The 23,418-nt window shown below is 43.0% G+C and overlaps 1 protein-coding gene across 1 annotated transcript in view; it reads left to right on the top strand.

Annotated features, from left to right (window-relative positions):
* Positions 1-851: 851 nt before the first annotated feature.
* The window catches only part of CFAP90 (cilia and flagella associated protein 90), a 75,164-nt gene continuing 52,597 nt past the window's right edge, over positions 852-23,418 (top strand). Inside the window, exons 1-2 of the mRNA XM_063450600.1 lie at positions 852-1,075; positions 21,973-22,089. Coding sequence (XP_063306670.1) covers positions 920-1,075; positions 21,973-22,089 — 273 coding nt within the window. The 5' untranslated portion in view covers positions 852-919. The remainder of the gene's footprint in view (positions 1,076-21,972; positions 22,090-23,418) is intronic.

Genomic DNA, 23,418 nt, shown 5'->3' with positions numbered 1-23,418 from the left:
TGTTAAATTTTGTTCCAGACGAATTGCTAGAATATTGTGTCTAGAGGGAATGTCTAAAGTTTTGGGAATTTAACTAGCAACTAATAGCCTTTTTTTCTATTTAATTGTATGTACACGCTAAAGCTAAACAACCCAGCCATAACCATAAAGACCCTCTAATCATAAAGAATGTCTAATACTAATGACTCTCTTTCCCTTACTGCAATAGTATTGGAGGAAATATAACCTCAGCTCTAATTAATTAAATGGCACATTTCTGTTGAACTTCAGTAGGATTTCGCTAGCACTGTACTTTCCCACAAGTCCAGGCTCAGAATAAAATATAAGGCAGTGCAATAATAGACAATTTTTTCCTTTTTTGTTTTGTTATCATGGGCTTATTATATAAAATGCCCCAGTTCTTCAGAAACCAATATATCACCATCTGATTCAATATGCCAACTAAATTGATGCAATATATATTTCTATGTGAACTATTCTAATAAAAGGTTATATTTAAATAAGCACTATTTTAAAGTACATATTTTAATAAGCTCTCCTGTAAAGTGCATATTTTAATCATGACTTCACTTTAGTAGTAGCTGAAATGAAACCTGTAGAGAATGTAACTAAAGAGAGCTAATATGTATTCAAGAATCCCAAGTGTTACTCTTGTATAATTGAAAACAGATTATAAAAACAAAGGTTTGAAAATAAGTGGGCTACACTTAAATATTCTCATAGTTGTGTTGTAAACAATACAAAGTTTGATTGTTGTGAATGACACTCCTGAGTGACACTTCGTGAGGTCACAATGTGTTTGTTAAATCTGGAATCCTAGCAACCAGAAATGCTTCAATAGCTGTGGTAGCACAGGGAAGAGGAGTCACCAAATAGAAATTGCAGGCCCTGCACACAGTTTGTGACAGACACACACATCATGGAAGTACAATTTGCTGAAGAACACGATGAAGCAAAAGCGGAATATTTAAGAAGAAAATGCCATCAGCCACCCCTTTCATCAATGTCTGCATTTTCTCATGTACCTGTACAGAAAAGAACTAAACAGCTGAGTTATTTTTGCCGGCAGAATGAGGTACTTACTGTTCTTTTAAATGAATACCTGGGTAACATAGTTAGTAGTATAGAACTGAATCATTCTCAAAGTATATACATTTTAATGTATAGACAGAGAGGAAGGGTGAGAGAGAGAGGGGAGGAGAGATATATGCATGTAATGTGAGCGATAGCCATCTAGAGGTTTATAGACGTCTTAGAACCCCAACGTGGCATTATATTCCCTTCATTTGTACTTCAGCATTCTGTATTTTTAGATATTATTTTTTTAATGGTTAGGGTTAAGGCTATGTTTAGGTGCACACACAAATACAGACACACACCCAATCAAACACACACACACACGATTGTTTGTACAGGCATTACCAGGAGACACCTCATAATCTATCTAACATTTCAGTTGTTCTCTGAAATGCCAGCAGAGTTTGTTTGTGAGAAAAGGTTTATTCACAAAACAGTGACCTGGAGCAAACTGAAAGTGGGTTTCACAATTTAGGTCAATATAGCTGAGCTGTAGAATTGTTGCAAACAGTTTTCAATTCACCACAATAAACTGTTTAGTCAATAAATCACTAAGTCTTCACTTTTTTTTTTTTTTTTTTTACACTTAAGTCTACTCTCCTCCTATTATTCAAATAATATTGTCCCATCAATTTTGGGCATGTTAGGGACATGTATGACATACAGCTGCTGTAAAGGGACACTATAGTCACCAGAACAACTACAGCTTAATGTAGTTGTTGTGGTGTCTACTGCCTGTCCCTGTAACCTAAACATTGTAAACACTGCCTTTTCAGAGAAAAGGCAGTGTTTACATTACTAGAAGGGAATAAATAGGTGAGAGCACACAAAAGAATGTAAAATAACACAAATCCAGGTTACTATATGTCAGGGTACAAGCTAAAAGAATAAAAAACAACAGATCATAGAATAACCTGTATAAATAATTAAAACAAATAAAGAGACCAAATTAGTCCCACTCATGTGGTGCTCAGCCGTTTGAAGTAGGCTTAGACTATAAGCGCCTTGGGATATATACAAATGGGTGCTGGGATCAGATGTTGGGAATTGATAGTAAAGTGCTCCACTGGATACTGCAATTCTCCCTCTGGTTTTCAATAAACACGAGTCTTGGAAGGGTATTAGTAAAGGTAGCCAGGACAAACTTTAATTAAATTGATTGAAATATAAAATACATTTTATAACAAGTGATCTCTAATGCACAACCACACTGAAGCGTTTCAACAAAATAGTCTTTTTTTTTTTTACTGTATGTCAAAGACATTAGCAAGCACTTTGATAAAGACTATTGTCGAAATGCGTCAGTGTGGTCGTGCATTAGAGATCCCTTGTTATAATATGTATTTTATATTTTAATCAATTTAATTAAAGCTTGTCCTGGCTACCTTTACAAATTTTCATTTTTATCCTTTTACTCTATTTGTTAAATATAGTGTTAGGAACACCTTTAGTGGCAGTCACTCAGACAGCCACTAGAGTTGCTTCCTGGATGTTCAATATTGATGTTCAGCATCCCCACGCTGTACATGGAGGCGCTGAGCCTTTCTCATAGAGATGCATTGATTCAATAAATCAGTCTGTGTGTGTATTCAGCCAGGGGCGGACTGACCGGTCGGGCACTTCGGACATGGTCCGAGGGCCCGGCCGGGAGGGGGGCCCGCCATCAGGGGGCCCGGCCGCCCCTTTAAATGCTGCAGCCGCCTGAGCGCTCTCTTAAGAGCGCTCAGGCGGCTGCAGCTTCTCACCTCCCCTCCCCTCCCCGTAGCGTGGCCGAGCTGCTCTGCGTCCGCGGTGCCGGCCGGAGTGATAGGAAGGTGCACACACACGGAGTGTGCACCTTCCTGTCAGTCCGGCCGGGTACAGGAAACAGAAACTCCTGTTCCGCGCGGAACAGGAGTTTCTGTTTCCTGTACCCGGCCGGACTGACAGGAAGGTGCACACTGAGTGTGCACCTTCCTAGTGCACCTTCCTATCACTCCGGCCGGCAACGCGGACCGGAGTGCAGCTCGGCCACGCTACAGGTGGGGGTGGGGGGCAAAAACAGAAGGGGAGGGGGCAAAAACAGAAGGGGAGGGGAGGGGGGCAAAAACAGAAGGGGAGGGGAGGGGGGCAAAAAGAGGAGGGGAGGGGGGCAAAAAGAGGAGGGGAGGGGGGCAAAAAGAGTAGGGGAGGGGGGGCAAAAAGAGTAGGGGAGGGGGGGCAAAAAGAGGAGGGGAGGGGGGGGCAAAAAGAGGAGGGGAGGGGGGGCAAAAAGAGGAGGGGGGGGAAAAGAGGAGGGGAGGGGGGGCAAAAAGAGGAGGGGAGGGGGGGCAAAAAGAGAAGGAGGGGGGAAAAAAGAGAAGGGGAGGGGAGGGTGGGCAAAAAGAGAAGGGGAGGGGAGGGTGAGCAAAAAGAGAAGGGGAGGGGAGGGTGGGCAAAAAGAGAAGGGGAGGGGAGGGTGAGCAAAAAGAGAAGGGGAGGGGAGGGGGGGCAAAAAGAGAAAAGGAGGGGAGAGGGGGCAAAAAGAGAAAGGGAGGGGAGGGGGGCAAAAAGAGAAAGGGATGGGAGGGGAGGGAGGGGGGGCAAAACGAGAAGGTGAGGGGAGGGGGGCAAAAAGAGAAAGGGAGGGGGGCAAAAAGAGAAAGGGAGGGGGGCAAAAAGAAAAAGGGAGGGGAGGGAGTAAAAAGAAAGGGAGGGGGTAAAATGAGAGGGAGGGGGAGTAAGAAGAGAGAGAGGGGGTAAGAAGAGAGGAGGGGGGAGTAAGAAGGGGGTAGGGGGAGGGGGGAGTAAGAAGGGGGTAAGAAGAGGGGGAGGGAAGAGTAAGAAGAGGGGAGGGGGGTAAAAAGAGGAGGGAGGGGGTAAGAAGAGAGGGGGCGGGAGTAAGAAGGGGTAAGAAGAGGGGGAGGGGGGAGTAAGAAGAGGGGGAGGGAGTAAGAAGAGGGGGAGGAAGTAAGAAGAGGTGGGAGTAAGCAGAGGGGGAGGGGGGTAAGAAGAGGGGGAGGGGGGAGTAAGAGGAGGGCAATTGCCCCCTCCCATGTCCGCAGGCACCGTGCGGGCAGCCGGCAGGGGAGGGAGGAAGATAGGACCCGGGAGCTCAGCCTGCAGCTCCTCTGGGTCCTTCTTGCACGAGCACAGATCGTTACCGCGGTTACCACGGCAACGTTACAGCTCTGGCGAAAGTAAACTCTAGCTCTGAAGCTACGGGCTAGAGTTCACTCTCAACACTGTGACCACCAGGGATTCCTGGTGGTTGCAGTGGTGAGAGTGAACTCTAGCCCCGTAAACACACTACCCCCACACACCATACACATTCACACACTGCCCCCCATACACACACACTGCCCCCACACACACCATACACATTTACACACATTGCCTCACACACACACATACACTGCCTACCCATACACACACAGCCCCCCATACTAACATTGCCACACACATACACAGCCCCCTCATACACACATTGACCCACACACCCTACACATTCACACACTACACCCCCTCACACACACTGAACCTTTCACACACACTGCACCCCTTACACATTGCACCACTGCTCCTATACCCTACAACAGCCTCATATCCCAGCAGACCCCAGGTAAGTTGTCAAACTGTTCTTAAACGGTTTGACTACTTACTCTGGGAGGGGGGCCCGGCCCTCCTGGCACCATAACGACTACACAGAGCAGTAGTGGTTATTGTGCATGGATTATTTATTTAAATAATCTCCAAGTGCCCCAGTAGCCAGCAAGCCAGCCAGCCCGGGCCGACCAGCCAGCCAGCCCACAGGCCACCAGTTAGGCTTACAGCCAGCAAGCCCACAGCCTGCCAAACGCAGCCAGCAAACCACAGCCTGCCAGCCAGCAAGCCACAGCCAGCAAGCCAACAGCCTGCTAGCCGCAGCCAGCAAGCCCACAGCCTGCCGGCAGTAGCCAGCAAGCCCACAGCCTGCCAGCAAGCCCACAGCCTGCCAGCCGCAGCCAGTAAGCCCACAGCCTTCCAGCAAGCCCACAGACTGCCAGCCAACAACAGTAATTAAGGTAAGAGGAGCCAACTTGGCCTAGGTATCAGCAAGCTATGTTGTGTTGCTATATTGTGAATAGAAACCAGAGTGTTGGAGAGACCCCCCTCCAGGCCCCATTAGACTCCATTGTAGTCTCTAAAGGGACCTGGAGGAAATTCTTTCTAACACACTCTCTAAAGGACACTGAGATAGCCTCTGCTAGAATACTCCCCCCCTCCATGGCCCATTAGCCCTCAATTGTAGTCTCTACTGGGGCCTGGAGATGACTGTTTCCAGCAGGGACACTGAGATGGCCTCTGTTAGAAAGAACCCCTTCCAAGCCTATTAGACTCCATTGTAGTCTCTAATAGGGCCTGGAGGGGATTCTTTCTAACACACTCTCTAAAGGACACTGAGATAGCCTCTGCTAGAAAGACCCCCCTCCATGGCCCATTAGCCCTCAATTGTAGTCTCTACTGGGGCCTTGAAGGGATTATTGCACTTTTGTTCCTTGTGTCTAAAGATTGTGTAGGGTGTGACTGGAGGCGGTGCATGGAGGCGGGACATGGGTGGCGCTTGCTGCGGAGTATGGGTGGGGCCTGTAAGGGGGCCCTTGATTTATTTTGCCCGGGGGCCCTGAGGGTTCTCAGTCCGCCCCTGTATTCAGCAGTCTCTCTGTGTGTGTAGTAAGCAGTCTGTGTGTATGTGTGTGTGTTTGTATTTAGCAGTATGTATGTATTAAGTAGTCAAGTGGGAGAATGGTGAGAGAAATAGAACCAGAATATCCATCTCTGTTGATAAATGGCATGTACACTCATTGTTATACACCATATACACAAACACGTTTAGACAATGACATACTGCTAAATACACACTAATATGCACACACTCATTCAGACAGTATATAAACACACTGCCTCACATACACAAGGCTATATGCACAGTCAAATTGCACACATTGTAAGCAGCTTATTAGAGATGTATGGAATTTATTTTCTCCTTCCAAATATTCTCATATGTTTATGTATGTCATGTCCTGTGATGTGAAATATAATTAATTATGCAAATTAGCATGGCTGGTACTTTTTCCCAAAAAAGGTGACAACCCTAACACACACACACACACAAAATCATGCACATAGTTACTGGCAAACAGTCACACACACCCACACACACACACAGTTACTGGTAGACACACAGTTACAAGCAGACAGTCACACACTTACACTTTCACAGGCAGACAGTCACATGAACAGTTGCCAGCAGAGAACCCTTTCCATTATGGGCAGTGGGGGAGAGAATGTTTATACATTTATCACAGAGCTCCACAGCATAAAAATAGCCTTCACAGTACTCCCAGTATTATGTGGTGTGTACTAGTTTATCACAGAACTCCACAACTATAAAACAGCAATGTGCAGTGTATGAGTATGTCACAGAGTTCTACAACAATACAACTCCAATTAATGTGCCAATTAGCATATCAAAGAGCTCCCTGACTTAAAACACAGATTAATGTATATTTTGTATGACGGAGTACAACTGTAATACATCTTATAATAATATGATGTAATGTGTTTATGTATGTGTTGTCTGTGTGTGATAGGAGTGATGACTGTGTGTGACGTGTGCTATGTGTTGGCTGTGTGTGATATTTGTAATGGGTCTTTAACCCCTTAGTGACCAGACCATTTTTTAATTTTCTTACCATTAAGGACCAGGGCTGTTTTTACTATTATTGTCCGTCCAAAATTTGCGCATTTTCAAAATACGAGGGGGGGTCTTGAAACATATCCCCTGCAATTTTGGGGTATTACTGTAGTTAATAGTTAAATATATATGTAGAATGTGTATGTGTGTGTATATATATATATATATATATATATATATATATATATATATATATATATATATATATATATATATCTATGAGGAGGCTGAGCCGATAGGCAAAGCCTGTAATTGTGTGAGGAGTTACCCGGCCTATAAATACACAGACCTCCCCTTCCTCTGGGCTGAGACTGCCTGGTTCCGTACAGAACCATCTAATTCTGGTTCAAAGGTCATCAACACAAACTGCCTAAACTCCAAACAAGCTGGCCTTGGCCTTGTGCGGCCCATGCAAGTATTCCTTTTTCCTCCATCTAGTAAAAAACAGCCACCTCCTTCGAAGCTCATGGGGCACTGCCGTGTCTGGCCCAGCCACGGCTTTTCCTGTTGCTGTTGTGCGTTTATTACAACAAAATCGTAAATTTGTTCATTCAGCCCGTGTTGGGCCACGTTGTGCCTGACATTCAACATGTATTTGCCACATGTTCAGCATTTCACTAACTATGGAGGCATTCGCAGTTCAGTCCGAATTCTGCCCTCATTCGGATATGGTGATTTGCACTACTGACACAAATTTGGCCCATTTTAATCATACATAGCATCATAGTGATACCTCAATTAGGTTCATGAATTCTGATTACTGTATTCGGCCCTCATTTGGCCATATCAATTTCATGATATGCAATTAATTTAGTCACCCTGCATTTTAATGTTTAATTAATGCTATGCCATATATTTAGTTTTTCATATTTGCAGATTATTATTGTCGGCTCATATGTCCTTGGTTATACTTGTCAGCTTTGAGCAGATCAGCATTTGTTACTTGTAACGGATCACCTGGCACCCCAACTGGGTACCTCTGTTGAAGGATGCTCCTAGCGCTTCCTGAGGGCTCCAAGCACTCCAGCAGACACCATAACCACCGTAGACTCCTTCAGAGAGTAAGGCAGGAACAAGCTCTTACAAGAGCTTAGTAGTGATTTAGCAAGGGAGTATGACAAGCATAGCAATCCCTTGTAGCAGATTCCCCCAATAAGAGACAGGACTCAGATTGAGGGTGAAGTAGAACTGAAGCTTTTAATCAAACACTCTGCTTTTATGCACATTTTACACACATAGTACTGCCCACAGGGTTTTGCAGAACAACCAATCAATACGGACAATACACTCAGACACTCCCACACACAATCCTCCCCGTGATATAATTACTGAACACAATGGTCTAACTTAATTATCACAGGCAGGAAAATACACAGTTTTACACAATATTCATAACTCTAAAAGTATACATCACATTCACATAAAACTTACATTTTCAGAATCAGAATACTCCAAATACAAACATAGGTCAAAATCATACAAATTGGTCCAGTGGGTCAAAAGTTAGTTGAAAGTCCCTTTGTGACCATCTGCAAGCATGGCTTGAGTGTGCTAAGCCAATTACCTCCAGCATACAGAAATAGCTCTATTCACAAAAACAGTAAAAACACATATAAATACACAATTCCTATTATACTTAACAGAACCCCCACATTCAACCTATCCCCAGATAGCGTGGATCTGAGCGCTCACTATATCCGAACAGCGCTCAGATACCACAAACACAGTCAAATCGCCATGGGGTTAAAACATAGCAAGAGCTGATGAGAGACCGAGGAGGGGCAAAACAGCAAGTTCCAACTGGTCTGGCAGTGTGCCCCGGACAACGCCCTGCTGAAACAATAGAGTGGAAACGGGGGAGGGGAAGAGACACATCTTCCCATGGATTCAAATGGGCAGAAACAGTCTTTTAGAATCCAATAAGCCCCAAATAGTCTTTTTAAATGGCATAACACCCCAGGGCCATAGTCATGAGGAAGGAGGCTGGCAATCAGGCTCCTCCAACAGCCAGGGGAAAAGGGCAGTTGGTCATATAAAAATCCAGTGACAAAAGGCATTTTGTCACATTACCGATGTTCACCAGGCCTCTTCCAGCTTCAGTACCTGTATGTGTTCCATATGTATGCCCTCTGGGTATTCAGGCACTCATTGGGCCTACATTGTTTAATACTTTTATAGCTAGGTGTTGCTACAGACTGTCTAAATTTATGTCAGACCAAAACTTGGGCCTATACATATGGTTAGCATTTATGGTACTGCCTGTTAATAATCTTATTTCACTGTCCATCACTAATTACATTGTTTAAGCCCTTTCTGGGCTCTGTACAGGTCTCGTCAAGTATACTTTAAGATAATGTTGGTCATAATTATGTCTGTTCTATGGTTATACAGACATATTTACTGCACTCATCTAAGTATGTTATTTTTACACTTTCAATCAAGACATGTGTCATGATCTTAGGCAGGTCAGGTAAGAGACTTTGGCCAGTGTTAACATCAGAGGCTTTATTGGTGAGTTTGGACATAATAGAAAACAGCAGGATATCTTATAAATAAAACAATAGGGAGATCTATATAGATAATAAACGGAGATAATAAGAGAACCTATAGATGAGAGTATAGAGGGACAAGGTTGAATATAGAGGTTGAATATAGAGGGACAAGTATAAAAGAATAGAACAGAACGGAACAACAAGGTTTCAGGAAAATAGGAAACAAAGACTTTAGTGAATTCAGGATGAGCATCATCTTCATTGTAAAGGCCGTGTGGTAAGTTGGGTGTAGCCTTTTGTAGCTTCTTGATTAGTCCATGCAGGTGAGGATGATGAAGGTGAAATCCAAGGTTAATGGTTAGGGAGGCCACTAGTGGTGCAGAGTTGGAACTAGTTATTACAGAAACAGGAATAAACGAGCATAAACTCAGTTTCAGGATAGAATCCTAGCACATGCCCCGAACTAGGTCAGCCACTTGGGTGTTACCAATAACATACTACATTGCAACCGGTCTACTCAAATATTTTCAACATTCATTAAACCCTATTTAATTGTATCATTATGCACCTGTAACTTCTCATTAGGCCCTCATCTGGTCACACTGCATCTAGGTATATTTATATTGGGCCCTCATTTGGCTTTCACTATCAGGAAAGTGAAGGGTGTGCTAAACAGTGTGAAAATATGTATACTTATTAATATAGTGGTAACTGCATACAGGTAGGGAATTTAAAATAAGAAAAAAAAGGCACAACCTTTCATGCAAAAAAATAAAAATAATTAAGTCCCCATGAGATATGCAACTCATGAATCGCAAAGAGCTCTCTCGGCCATCTACCCCACTACCATGACACACAGATCTCACTAGGCCTTCACTTACATATGCTTCATACGGTCCCTGGTGGGCTTACAGCTACAACCTAATTTCAGCCTTCCTGATGCTCTGGGATTATATATTACCCTATTATACTGTGTTTAAGTACACCACTCTGTGTAAAAATAAAAATAAATAAATAAAACCAGATTGAATACCAGAGCATCACTACTGACAATAGTCAATTCACAGTCAATTTCTACAACTTTGGTACAATTAACCTAAATTTATTCAAACCATAATCATTACTTTAAATACACCCTATTATACAACTGGCAGCTCGAGACTTACATTCAGCCTTACACACGGCCCTCACTAGGCCTTTACTCCATACATTACATACGACCCTCTGTGGGCAATCCACTATGACAAATTTCTGACACACATTTGGGAAATTACATACAACATTTCCAGATTTACAAGGGTCAACTACAACCCTGTCATACTACGGTTGACTATTCCTCTCAGCCTTGTTATGCCCGCGCAATTCCTTCTTTTTTTTTTACGAATCTCTCTGCACTCCTGAGAACCAAGAACCTTTTATTACACATTTAACCATATTCAGGCCTCCTCGGTCTGTCACGGTTTACCTAAGCCTTGCATAATCCACAACTCCTGTCACAGGCACTTACTAGGTCTTACATATTTTTCTTCCTGCTAGTAAACTAGAGATGTTCCGATTTTTCTCATACATACTTCAGGTCCTTCTTGTGGAAGGACGCACAGTGGGAACTCATAATTAGACACAGCACTACTAGGTATCTCTTTCATATCCATATTGAGAATCATAAGTTCTATTATTATCTTGGTTTCTACTATCCTTACTTATGATCCTGTTTTTCATGTTTTAATCCTTAACCACAGCACAGGTACTTTATACCCTTAAATCAATAAGCAGTTACACCATACTAGACATATTTTCATATTTTCAAAACGTTCCCATTGTGTCTTTAGATTCCTCTCTATGATATTTCATTCTCAAGCTCAATCACACACTAGCTGGGCAAGATTCATACGTTCCAACATTCTTTCTATCAATTCATTACATTTCTATTTCCCTACGTTCCTTAGGGATAGATCAACTGGCTGTTAAGACCATTGGTGTGTGCCATATTATTGTATATTTGTAATTCAGTTATGCAAGGCCTACATCCATTCTCATGCGGAGGTATTCGTCCATCAGCCCAACTCATAGCTAGAGCCTTGCTTGTTTTAGATAGGGCCTCTCACATGTCACGGACACTCCTTTGAATCTCTTACTTGTCACAGAATGGCCAACATTTCCGCCACATTGCCAGTTCATAGCTAGAGCCTCTCAGCACCACTTGGTACTTAGTAGGGCCTCACCTTTCCCTCATTTAGCTAATTTTTTGCCATTCGGCACTATGCAAGCCACCAGTTGTTATACTATCACCTACATGACTTTTACATTTACTCTACATGTAGATGTTGCACAACTCAGAACTAGTAAGATATTTCAATTCAGGCTCCCCATCCAAACCCCACCTAGTCCATGCACCCCAGCTGTAACCCAGGATACCCCATCCCCAGTTACTGGCGATCTTGTACCATTCCACTTTTACCGCTGAGCTCCAACATAAAGTCATGCCATTCCCTTCTTTAGCTCGGAAAGCTGTTTTGTATAGACTCCAGTTTCTAGCTCTGGGCTCCCCTACCTTGTGTCAGCACCCAAGCTGGAAACATAGACAGCATAACAGGGATGTAGGCCATGATGGCTCCCATCCTTTCATCCTTATAAACAACTGTTGACACAAATGACGTTTAGAATCTGACTTTGGACGTTTTACCCTCCCATGTAGTACCCTATGTCGTGCTTCTTACTTCCATTCCCTCAGCAGTACACAGCCAGTTGCTATCCAGCACATGTTTCCTCGTCTATTGTTATTATCTGTCCAGTAAGTTCCCCTGTCCTTTGGAAGGACAAAGCTACGAGACTTCTCAGTAGTTCAAAGCTAGGGAACACAGACGGTACAATCTGACTGTTCCTTATTCGTATTCGCCTTTTGTCACTAAGAGGTGTCTTCCTCAAAACTCACCCTTACCCTCCCCTAGTTGAGTTTCTAATGACAGGTTTCACAGTAGGTTTCCGCATAGGCACCATTATACTTTAATCAGGTATTAGGGTTTGTCCTAACCTCCAATCTAGTAGTTAACACTCATTCAACTTAATTACTATTAGTGGCAGAATCAAGTATTGGTTTATTGCTGGGGCCCTTCTCACAACCCCTTTTTTGTGGGTGCATCTACCATATTATGTAAAGAAAATAATCAGTGTGGATCGACTGTGACAGACCATAAATAGGCTATGTCTCAGTGGTCCAAACTAACAGAGCATCGATGAGAGATTCCAGGGATCTCTCTAAGGGCTTAACCCACTAGTGCCAACATTACAAAACTAATAAAAGAGTTACCCCCGACGAAGGTGCATGTAGAACTGCACCGAAACACGCGTCGGGCGTTTGAAGCTCTGGGTGTTCATTTTTTCACTGTGCATCTTATTTTTTGACTCACTTTTGATTTAACATATTGTTCTAATTACTTACTTCCACTTTTTTCCTCCCTTTTGTTTCTATGTCTATCTAGCAAGATTACCAGGGAGCGAGGCTTTGCTACATTATTAATTCATGCCAGTATTTTACTGACAGAACTTTCTTGCTATCCCTTTCCCTCCATTACTTGCTTTCTGTGATTATCTGAGCACAATAATTGATTTTAGACAGCATAGTTCCATTGGACAACTTGTTAAACTAGTTGTTATAATTACCATCACCTTTTTATATACATCTATACAACCTGATAAGCCACTAGTATTCAGAAGGAGAACTTTGACAATTTGCTAAATAACTCCTGTCTGTTTTGACATTTGACTGGATCTGTACTTTAGGATTACTTAAACTCAACAAAATAATATACTCAGGTATTAACTCTAATACTCCTGTTTTATATATTTCATTGTAGCCATACCAATAAAGCTCTTTTTACCTAATCAGGAACAATATTGAGACCACTATCTGACTTTTCTTATATGGAAATAGGAACCCCTATAGGGTTATGCCTACACAAACCGGGTGTGTTTCATAGCTTGCAATTCTCTAGATCAGCGTTTCCCAATTGGTATTCACACTAATTGGGGTTTCGCCAAAAATGTTAAAAATAAAAATGCTGGAGCTAGAATATGACAGCTCTCCAGCATCACTAAGAGGCGCGCAAGGGAGCTGTGCAGGGAGATCACTACTCCCTCGCCGCCCGTACTCCAGCCCCCCAGCAGCCCCACTGGACCCCAGGGACTCCATGCCAGCCACTCAGTAGCCCCACTGGACCCCAGGGACTCTATGCCAGCCATCCAGCAGCCCCACTGGACCTCGGGGAATCCTTGCCAGCCGCCCAGCAGCCCCACTGGACCCTAGAGACTCCATGACAGCCGCCCAGCAGCCCCACTGGCCTCCAGGGACTCCATGCCAGCACTCCTAAAGGTATGGGGACTGGTTGGAGTAAAATGTAAAAAAATAAATAAAACATTTATGTGTGTCTGTTAGGGAGTTTCTATGTGTTTGTGTGTTTGTCAAAGAGTATATGTGTGTTTGTCAGTGAGAGAGGTGGAGTTCCATGATGTTGATACACTATGTCAAAGGGTTCCACGGGAAGTATGTTTTCTGAGATACTATACCCTTCACAAAAGGTATTCCCTTGTATGATATTCGCACAAGAACCTCACAAACAGAGACTGGCCAGGGTACTAATTCCCCTGGAACTGTTTTAGGCTAGCGCCTCGTGCCTGGCCAGTCTAAACTTTGACACAATGCCATTCCCATTCTGATCTGAGTGATTCTTGGATATGTTGGACACTCAGATCAGGGCTATCAGGGAATGTATTTGTCGTGGGGTTCTGTGGTATGGTTGAGGTACTTTTGGGGTACAGGCTATTTTGTTGGATTTTCTGTACCTGAGAGATAATTAAATTAGAGGAGGTTTCTCATGCAACTATCTCTCAGGCACAGAGGATCTTGGGATTGAAAACCCTGTATTCTTGTATGCGAAACCCCTTGCATGGAACTGGACATAAAATACGTGTATATGGGGGCGGGGCCTGACAGCCAAGATGGCCGGCCGCATATTCTAAGAGCTCCTACAGCTCCGGGCATAATTGAGCTAATAATGACCAATCTAAAAGAGATAGCCGCACAAGGCGACTGGGAAAAGATGCACTACACCCCGATGCACAAAACCGGAGCTCCACGGAAAAACCCACACCGGCCATGCGGCCTACACCGGAGCGTGACCTGGTGCTCGGGGGAGGCGGCTGATTCCCCGGCACGGGAAGCGCCCACAAGCCAAAATCCTCTACAGCCCTGCTCCCCCCCCCTATGGACCGGCGGGGGATATCCCGGTCCTCGCATGTCTCCCAAGTTTACTCATGTTACTTCTACTACTTTTTATGTCTCACCAAGGTTATTTATTTTTATATATCTTGCATCTGAGAAAAATGTTAGCTAGCGCCTGTTAAGCCTTCAGTATGAATGCTCAAATGTAACCCATAGCGAAGTATAGGCTAGACAGAATTTGTGCAGTGAGGCAAGTTTGCTCAGAGAATCCTCATATCAACGTAACTATGTGTATAACCAGTTCATATCACTCAGTGAAAGCTTATGTGTAATCTACTTTATCTTGTTTTTTTTCCAAAAAATATATAGTGCAAAGTATTTCCGTGCCACGCAAACAATATGTATGATGATGATTTGTCTGCTGACGCTGTCGTGGCGTAGCATACTTGGCTGTAACATAGCCTGTGCCTTACTAATCATATGATCATATAGTAACTACTTAGCTAAGCATATATAGCTCAGCTATAAAAGTTTTATACACATGTACCAAGCCTAGACCAAGCCTGTTATATCTATCTAAGCAAAAACAACTTAAATGTGAATTCTTGGCGCATCTACTACATTTAATCCATGTTAGCAAGCATGCCATTAGTTTAAATACTGCTACCATCTCGTGTATTGTTTCTCAAACTTGGTCTCTTGGTTGTTTATCAAACTTGTTCTGTTCTCTTTTTCTTGTTTCAACGCACTAGGCACAAAGCCATTTGTCCTCGACTCAATTCTATAAAGCGATGTTTTAGCATGACCTCTACCTTTCCCTAAACCACGCTATCACTCGGTGGGCAAAGAGACTGTTCCTTCTAGGTGGTTAGGAAGTATACGATATATACCTGTTTTTCGCTTATAAAGAAAAAGTGCCATGTAAACATATGTGAATGGCAATCGATCTGCACCAGCTGTTGTGGCAGTGCAAATTGCATGTTTTATCTCTGCACGAACAAAATAAAGAATTTAAAAAAAAAATCAGTGTATGTGAAAATAAAGTTCAGTTGTACCCCTAGAACTGTGTGTCATCTAGTTGCTGGGGAGGAGGTGGGAGATCCTTGGATTATTTTACTTGTTCCTGACTGTACTGCACTTTGGTGTAACCAGCGGAGGAGAGTCCCTGCTTGGACTATGCTCCACTACAGTGTACACAATGTTATGCTATGGCAAAGTTCCTACATTTCCTTTATTAACAAAAATGTCTGTTCCTCATATGATTTATTTGCTAGCAAAACTGGCTTCAATTGTGGCAGAATATTATTATTTATTGTAACAGGAAAAATGTTCACATAACAATGAGTTGTGATCTTTATAACTGGTAGACTGGGTTACACGTTTGTCAGAACTAAACTAGCGGCTTAGCCGCGATCCGACACTTCACGGGTTCACGGACTATCGACACGCCTCCTCTGACACGGCTTTCTCATGCTACTTAGAGGAACCGTGCCAGATTCAAAGTGCTTGATTATTTTGAAGCTTCCTGATCAATCAGACCGGCTACAAACAAGCTCTCTCTTTCTACAAATTACGTGTACCGAACCTGGATTGTTGTAACCGCTGATCTCCATTCTCCTTCCAATTGACTCAGATTACCTTTGGATACTCTCTGCTTCATAAAGCTCATCATCATAAACGCAAGTTATATTGTTGGATGATTACCTTTCCATTGGCACTTTAGTTTTCACTACGTGTCTTCCTACTGAGATTAATTGGAAGTTATAATTGTATTTACTACATGAACTTATTCACATGGATTCGTCTTATGAACTTTCCATATAAAAATAAGTCACTCAATTTATACTCGAGTTCCTTAGCTACAGGAACTCTCTCATCAAACTATCTCCATATTGTGTTCCTTAAAACTACAGGAACTTTCTCATCAAACTATCTCCATATTGTGAGACAGGATCACTCCATAATCAATTAGACTGATCCCCCTCATGAACCACCCCAGTATGGGCGTCTAGAGGTATGGCAAAAAACAATAAATAAACTTTAATTTGAAAAAAACAGTAAGTTTAAAAAGCTAAAGACTCATGAGGAAAAGGTATAAGATTACTGCAGGCGCCTAGTTACAGTGTCCATGTAATTATAACAGTGTAGCTCATGAAAGAGTTGTTAATGAAAAAGGACACTAGGTACACTATATATGCAAATAATCAATAAACCTATAGAGAGCAGTATATGTGCTAAAACAGGAGGTTTTTTGAGACAGGAGGGTTAGGAGGAACAGGAGGATCTCTTTTGGGTTAAAGGTGTAGGATACTGTGAAAGTTATTTTCTTCCCCTACACTTCCCTCTCCCGCCCTTTTTTTTTCTACTATATGTACTCCTCTCTATCCTTTCGATTTCTGGTCTCCTGTTTTAGCACATATACTGCTCTCTATAGGTTAATTGATTATTTGCATATATAGTGTACCTAGTGTCCTTTTTCATTAACAACTCTTTCATGAGCTACACTGTTATAATTACATGGACACTGTAACTAGGCGCCTGCAGTAATCTTATACCTTTTCCTCATGAGTCTTTAGCTTTTTAAACTTACTGTTTTTTCAAATTAAAGTTTATTTATTGTTTTTTGCTATACCTCTAGACGCCCATACTGGGGTGGTTCATGAGGGGGATCAATCTAATTGATTATGGAGTGATCCTGTCTCTTTTTTCTCTTTAATTGTCACATATATAGGGTTATGCCCTTTTTGCCACCCCTATAACCCTTTTCTCTGTGCTCCCTACTAGGTTCACCTTTTAGGAAGCATTTGTTTCATATCTCCATATTGTGTTCCTTAAAGCTACAGGAACTCTCTTATCAACCTATCTCCATATTGTGTTCCTTAAAGCTACAGGAACTTTCTCATCAAACTATCTTCATATTGTGTTCCTTAAAGCTACAGGAACTCTCTCATCAAACTATCTTCATATTGTGTTCCTTAAAGCTACAGGAACTTTCTCATCAAACCAGCTCCATAATGTGTTCCTTAAAGCAACAGGAACCCTCTCATCAGCCTATCTCCAGATTGTGTTCCTTAAAGCTACAGGAACTCTCTCATCAAACTATCTTCATATTGCATTCCTTAAAGCTACAGGAAATCATTGCATTCCTACATCTGCATATCTTGTTCCTTAAAGCTACAGGAACTCTTCTCATCAAACTACATCTATATTGTATTCCTTAAAGCTACATGAACTCTTCTCATCAAACTACATCTATATTGTATTCCTTAAAGCTACAGGAACTCTTCTCATCAAACTACATCTATATTGTATTCCTTAAAGCTACAGGAACTCTTCTCATCAAACTACATCTATATTGTATTCCTTAAAGCTACAGGAACTCTTCTCATCAAACTACATCTATATTGTATTCCTTAAAGCTACAGGAACTCTTCTCATCAAACTATCTTCATATTGTTCGCTTAAAGCTTCAGGAACTATTCTCTTCAAACTTTCTACATATCGTGTTCCTTAAGGCTACAGGAACCCTTCTCATCGAACTAAAATTATCTTTTGTGTTCTTTACATTACTGGGACTGTTCTCATCAATCCACTATTAAATAAACCTTGTTTAAGAATTACTCTATCTTTCCTAATTATTCTATTAAAACCTAAGGTTTCTCCTAATTATATTTCTGCAGTTGAGTTCCACTCCAAATCCATAGGAAGTATTACAATGTTGTTATTCATTTGGCTAGGAAAAGGTATTTGTTACTTACAGTTTTTGTGTTTGACAGGATAGTTTCATGGCTGATTTTTGTAGATCAGGCTAACTCACATGCACCCACCCACAGGCAGGGCAGGGCTTCCACATCCAACAGCATCATGTGATCTCTCTCACATTAGGTGAATTGTTAGTGTAGGACTCATCTAAGAGGTTTTGCCTTGACGTGACAGGTGAGCTTATACTTAACCACACTTAAATAGCCACGTTACAGTGCTGCTGCCCACCTAATGTGTTCCCTATTAAGGGTTAATAAGTGTGTAGGAGTTTAAAAAAAAAAATACACATTCTGTCTCAATAGAGATTTTTATACCTGAAGCTGAAAGAAGCAAGGTAAATTGTTCGTGTAGGACTCACGAGGCAGGTTAACTTCAGGGGCGCCTCTCTAATTAGGCGGTTTAGGCAGCCGCCTTAGGCCTTGCGCTGACTGGGGCCTCACGGCCACCTAAACTGCCTGAGGGCAGACTGTGTCGGGTCCTCGGTCAGTGACTGAGGACCCAACACTTGGAGGGGGCCCGACGGCTTGCTCAGTATGCCGCCGGATGTGAGGCCCTGCCTGGCCAGCCATCACAGACATCGGTCTGCAGCTCCACAGTGAGCAGAGCTGCAGACCATGTGTCTCGCAAGAACTGGCCAATCAGAGCATTGGCGCGGGTTACCATGTCAATGCTCTGACGGGTCTCGCGAGATTCATGGTCTGCATCTCTGCATATCTGCAGACCGGATGTAATGGCCACCGGACCACCAGTCAGCCCACACTGGACCACCAGGGAATAAATCAAGGTATGTTGTCCCCACTCACCCTCAGCATCATACCCCCTCCCTCAGCATCACCCCCCTCCCTCACCATCACCCCCCTCCTCACCATCACCCCCCTCCTTTACCATCACCTCCCCCTCAGCATCACCCCCCCTCCTTCAGCATCACCCCCGTCCCTCACTATCACCCCCCTCCCTCATGATCACCCCCCTCCTCAGCATCACCCCCCCACCATCACCCCCCTCAGCATCACCCCCCTCAGCATCACTCTCTCCTCTGCATCACCACCTCTCCCTTAGCATCACCACCTCCCTCAGCATTACCCCCCTCCCTCCTTCTCATCATCACCCCCTCCCTCTCTCTCATCATCACCCCTCTCCCTCTCATCATCACCCTCATTCACATAGTATCACCCCCTCACACACACACTGTTAACATCCCCTCACACTGTCACCTCCCCACACATTGTCACCCCTCCCTACACTGTCATCACCCCCCCTCACTGTCAGCCTCTTAATACATCCACACTCACATTAACCACTCCTAATCCTGTTAATCTCACCCCCTCAAAACTCACCTGCCCTCACTCTGCCACACTCACCCTGTTACATTAACCCCCCTTAATCCTGTCACAGTCGTCCCTCCTACCGTGCCACAATTGCCCTGACACACTTACCTCCACTCACCCTGTCACACTCCCTCATCAAACCATGTCATACTCCCTGTCCCTCATTCTCTCTCACTCTCTCACAACAACCCTGTCCGTTTACCTCCTTCACTCTGTCACGCTCAACCTGCCACTGGAACCCCTTTACTCACCTTGTCACAGTCACCAGCTGAAGACATTCATCATACACACACAGTCAAGAAACATAGCTTTGCCATAAACACAATGCACAAAGGCTACAGGCAGACCCCCAAACACACAACACACTTCAAGCAGCTATCCCATACACATAGAGTCCCAGACAAAAACGCAAACATGCTCATAGAGACATACATTCACACACACAAGGATACTCTCTGTCAGACACACTCTCAGGCACATACACAGGTAAACTGTGCATCAATGTGTATATGTGACAGTGTGCATGTATTGCAACTCTATTTTTTTCACTTTTTTGTTAGTGGGGCCTCATGTTTGAGTTTCGCCTAAAGTCTCAAAGTCTAGAGCTGCCTCTGGTTAACTTGCACGTAAATGGCCACTAGAGTGATACTAAAAAAAAAAAACTCCAGTTATTTAACCCCTTAAGGACACATGACATGTCTGACATGTCATGATTCCCTTTTATTCCAGAAGTTTGGTCCTTAAAGGGAAACTCCAGTGCCAGAAAAACGATCCGTTTTTCTGGCACTGGAGGGTCCCTCTCCCTCCCACCCACCAATCCCCGGTTACTGAAGGGGTGAAAACCCCTTCAGTCACTTACCAGGGGCAGCGACAGGTCCCACGTCGCTGCTTCCTCCTCCCCCGCCGCTCCTCCTTCTGGTTACGTCGGCCGGTGGGCGAGACTGATCTCGCCCGCCGGCCGAGGAGACCTAATGCGCATGCGCGGCAATGCCGCGCATGCGCATTAGCGCACCCCATAGGAAAGCATTGAAAATGAATTTCAATGCTTCCCTATGGGGAATAGAGCGACGCTGGAGGTCCTCACACAGCGTGAGGACGTCCAGCGACGCTCTAGCACAGAAAACCTGTGCTATGAAGCAGGAAGTGTCCTCTAGTGGCTGTCTAATAGACAGCCACTAGGGGAGGACTTAACCCTGCAAGGTAAATATTGCAGTTTTAAAAAAACTGCAATAATTACACTTGCAGGGTTAAGGGTAGTGGGAGTTGGCACCCAGACCACTCCAATGAGCTGAAGTGGTCTGGGTGCCTGGAGTGTCCCTTTAAGGGGTTAAATGTGCATAGGGATTTGGTATAGTGCAGATGTAACTTATTTTTTTTTTATAGTATGTATTGGGGCTGAAGTGTAATATAGTCATTACTGCTGCTTAGGAGTAGTGGGAGTTTGAGTGCAGGGCTTAATTTTGTATTTTTATAATTAAGTTTAGGATTATAGAATTTGGGTAAAAATGTCAATGTTTCATATTCAGGGATGTTATCTATTTACTACACTGTTTTATTATCTTTAACTTTATTATTTTGTTAATGATTTCCTTTTTAAAATTTCTGTCCAACTAAAGTTAAACAGATTACTAAAGTAATGTTTGTTTCCATTAAATAATATGTCATCTGAAATACTGCATACGTAAAGGAAAAGTGCATATGGACATTCATTTCCAAGACACCCAAACTACTTACTCAGCTTCTGGTGGTGTTTTTTATTTTGTGTACAAACTGCTCAGTAGTGAAGTAGTTAATAAGTAGAAGGGGATTAATTATGAGTGTTCCAACTGAGCAGCTATGTTTAAAGATGCATTCACATATTTGAAAATATTACAACTAGTTAGTATCTATTTCTTTTTTAAAAGGTTTTGTTGAGAAAACTAAGTTTAAGATAGAAAATAAAACTAGTTTAAATATCCTCATTTTGCACTATATCGCTGGAGTCTATAAGCACAGAAATCTAGGTCAACCATGTTGCTTTCCTGCAGTGACAGTAGCAAAAAACACGTATCTCACAGGAAATATTCTGAATTATTTATGTTATGGGAAGAAAACCTATGGCAGTTATAATTAATAGTTCTGAATGTCATAATTTGCCAAAATAGACATGTATATATTTTACAAGTTTTAGCAGTTTATTAGATGTTACAAACATATTTAAGAACTTATTGTTATGATCAATCTTTCTGTTGTGTTTTTATTTAATCCCTACTTGACATTTAGTACTGAAATTTTGAACTTTTATTTAATGCTATATAATATATGAGTAATCATTTTAAGTCGAAACACATTCTGTATCATTGTATCACAGGTATTTGTTTTTAGACGTTCTGAATGCATATATTTGGTTTTCATTAAAAGGATGCGCACATGCCCACATATGACACCATATTCAAACGGCCACAAGGTTACAATGAAAAACTTCACCGGGATGACAGAGAACATGTAAAGCACAATGGCTTGGATATTCATGCTGAGGTATAGTATATTATCAACTATGTGGGCAGAATGTTTTTATTGTTAACCTTTTTACTCTAAATTATGTAAATTACCACAGTTTAAATATTTTACATTTCCTTCATCCATTACAGAAATATTTGGGTTATGAATGTTTTGAGGTAGTATACCTTATACCTTATCTTAATCTATTTCACCCAGGGTTTAAAATATTAGCATAATATTAAAAGGCTGGACACAGCCCGTTAAATCCTTTTAATTCACTGCAGCTGAGGGGCTAGCAAGGAGATCTGATCGGAATCTTTCTAGACTCCTAGGGATCTCATGCATGGAGTATTCTAAGCGTGAAATCCTTGAAGTCTGAAAAGATTTCTACAATTTTGCACAAGGGCATTTTGTCTCCTTTTTGTTTCCATATATCTGAGAACCACTGGGTCAAGAATTCGGAGAGGATGATGATGGGCTCTAGCTGCAATCTGGCTCCACTGGTCTGGTGTAGAACAGGATCTATGGAGGCTGTTTGTAACTGTGGTCACAAAAATCAATGTTCTGGGAGAACGGGAAGTAGCTCCATTTTTTGGGGGCCCTTTACACAGCTCAAGGTCTGGGTCCCAGGGTCCACCAATGAGTTTGTTCACAGGGGGTGGAGTGTGTAGGGGATGTCCTGATTTGTATGTAAGGAATGCATTGTGTGAATTTGTGTTTGTATGTGTAAGCGCTGCAAGGTGTGTTTCTGTGTATGTAAGGGATGAAGTGTGTGAGTCTGTAAGGGGTGCTTTGAGTGTGTGTAAGGGGTGCATTGAGTGTGTGTAAGGAATGGATTGTGTGTTTCTGTGTGTGTAAGGGATGCATTGTGTGTAAGGGTTGCATTGCGTGTGTGTGTGTGTAATGCATTGTGTGTTTTTCTGTGTGCAAGGGGTGCATTGGTTGTGATTGTGTGTGTGTGATGAATGTCAATCTCTCCCCCCTCCCTTGTCACTCTCTTCTCCCCCCCTCCCTCCCTGTTTCTTTCTCCCCCCCTCCCTCCCTGTTTCTTTCTCTCCCCCTCCGTTTCTTTCTCTCCCCCTCCCTGTTTCTTTCTCTCCCCCTCCCTGTTTCTCTCCCTCTCCCCCTCCCTCCCTGTTTCTTTCTCTCCCCCCTTCCTGTTTGTTCCTCTCCCCCCTCCCTGTTTATTTCTCTCCCCCCTCCCTCCCTGTTTGTTCCTCTCCCCCCTCCCTGTTTCTTTCTCCCCCCCCTCCCTCCCTGTTTGTTCCTCTCCCCCTCCCTGTTTCTTTCTCTCCCCCCCCTCCCTGTTTCTTTCTCTCCCCCCCTCCCTGTTTCTTTCTCTCCCCCCCCCTGTTTCTTTCTCTC

This window comes from Pelobates fuscus, chromosome 4, assembly GCF_036172605.1.
Source record: "Pelobates fuscus isolate aPelFus1 chromosome 4, aPelFus1.pri, whole genome shotgun sequence".
Lineage (NCBI taxonomy): Eukaryota > Metazoa > Chordata > Amphibia > Anura > Pelobatidae > Pelobates > Pelobates fuscus.
The sequence above is the reverse complement of the archived record's forward strand: the minus strand, read 5'-3'. Positions and strand labels throughout refer to the sequence as shown.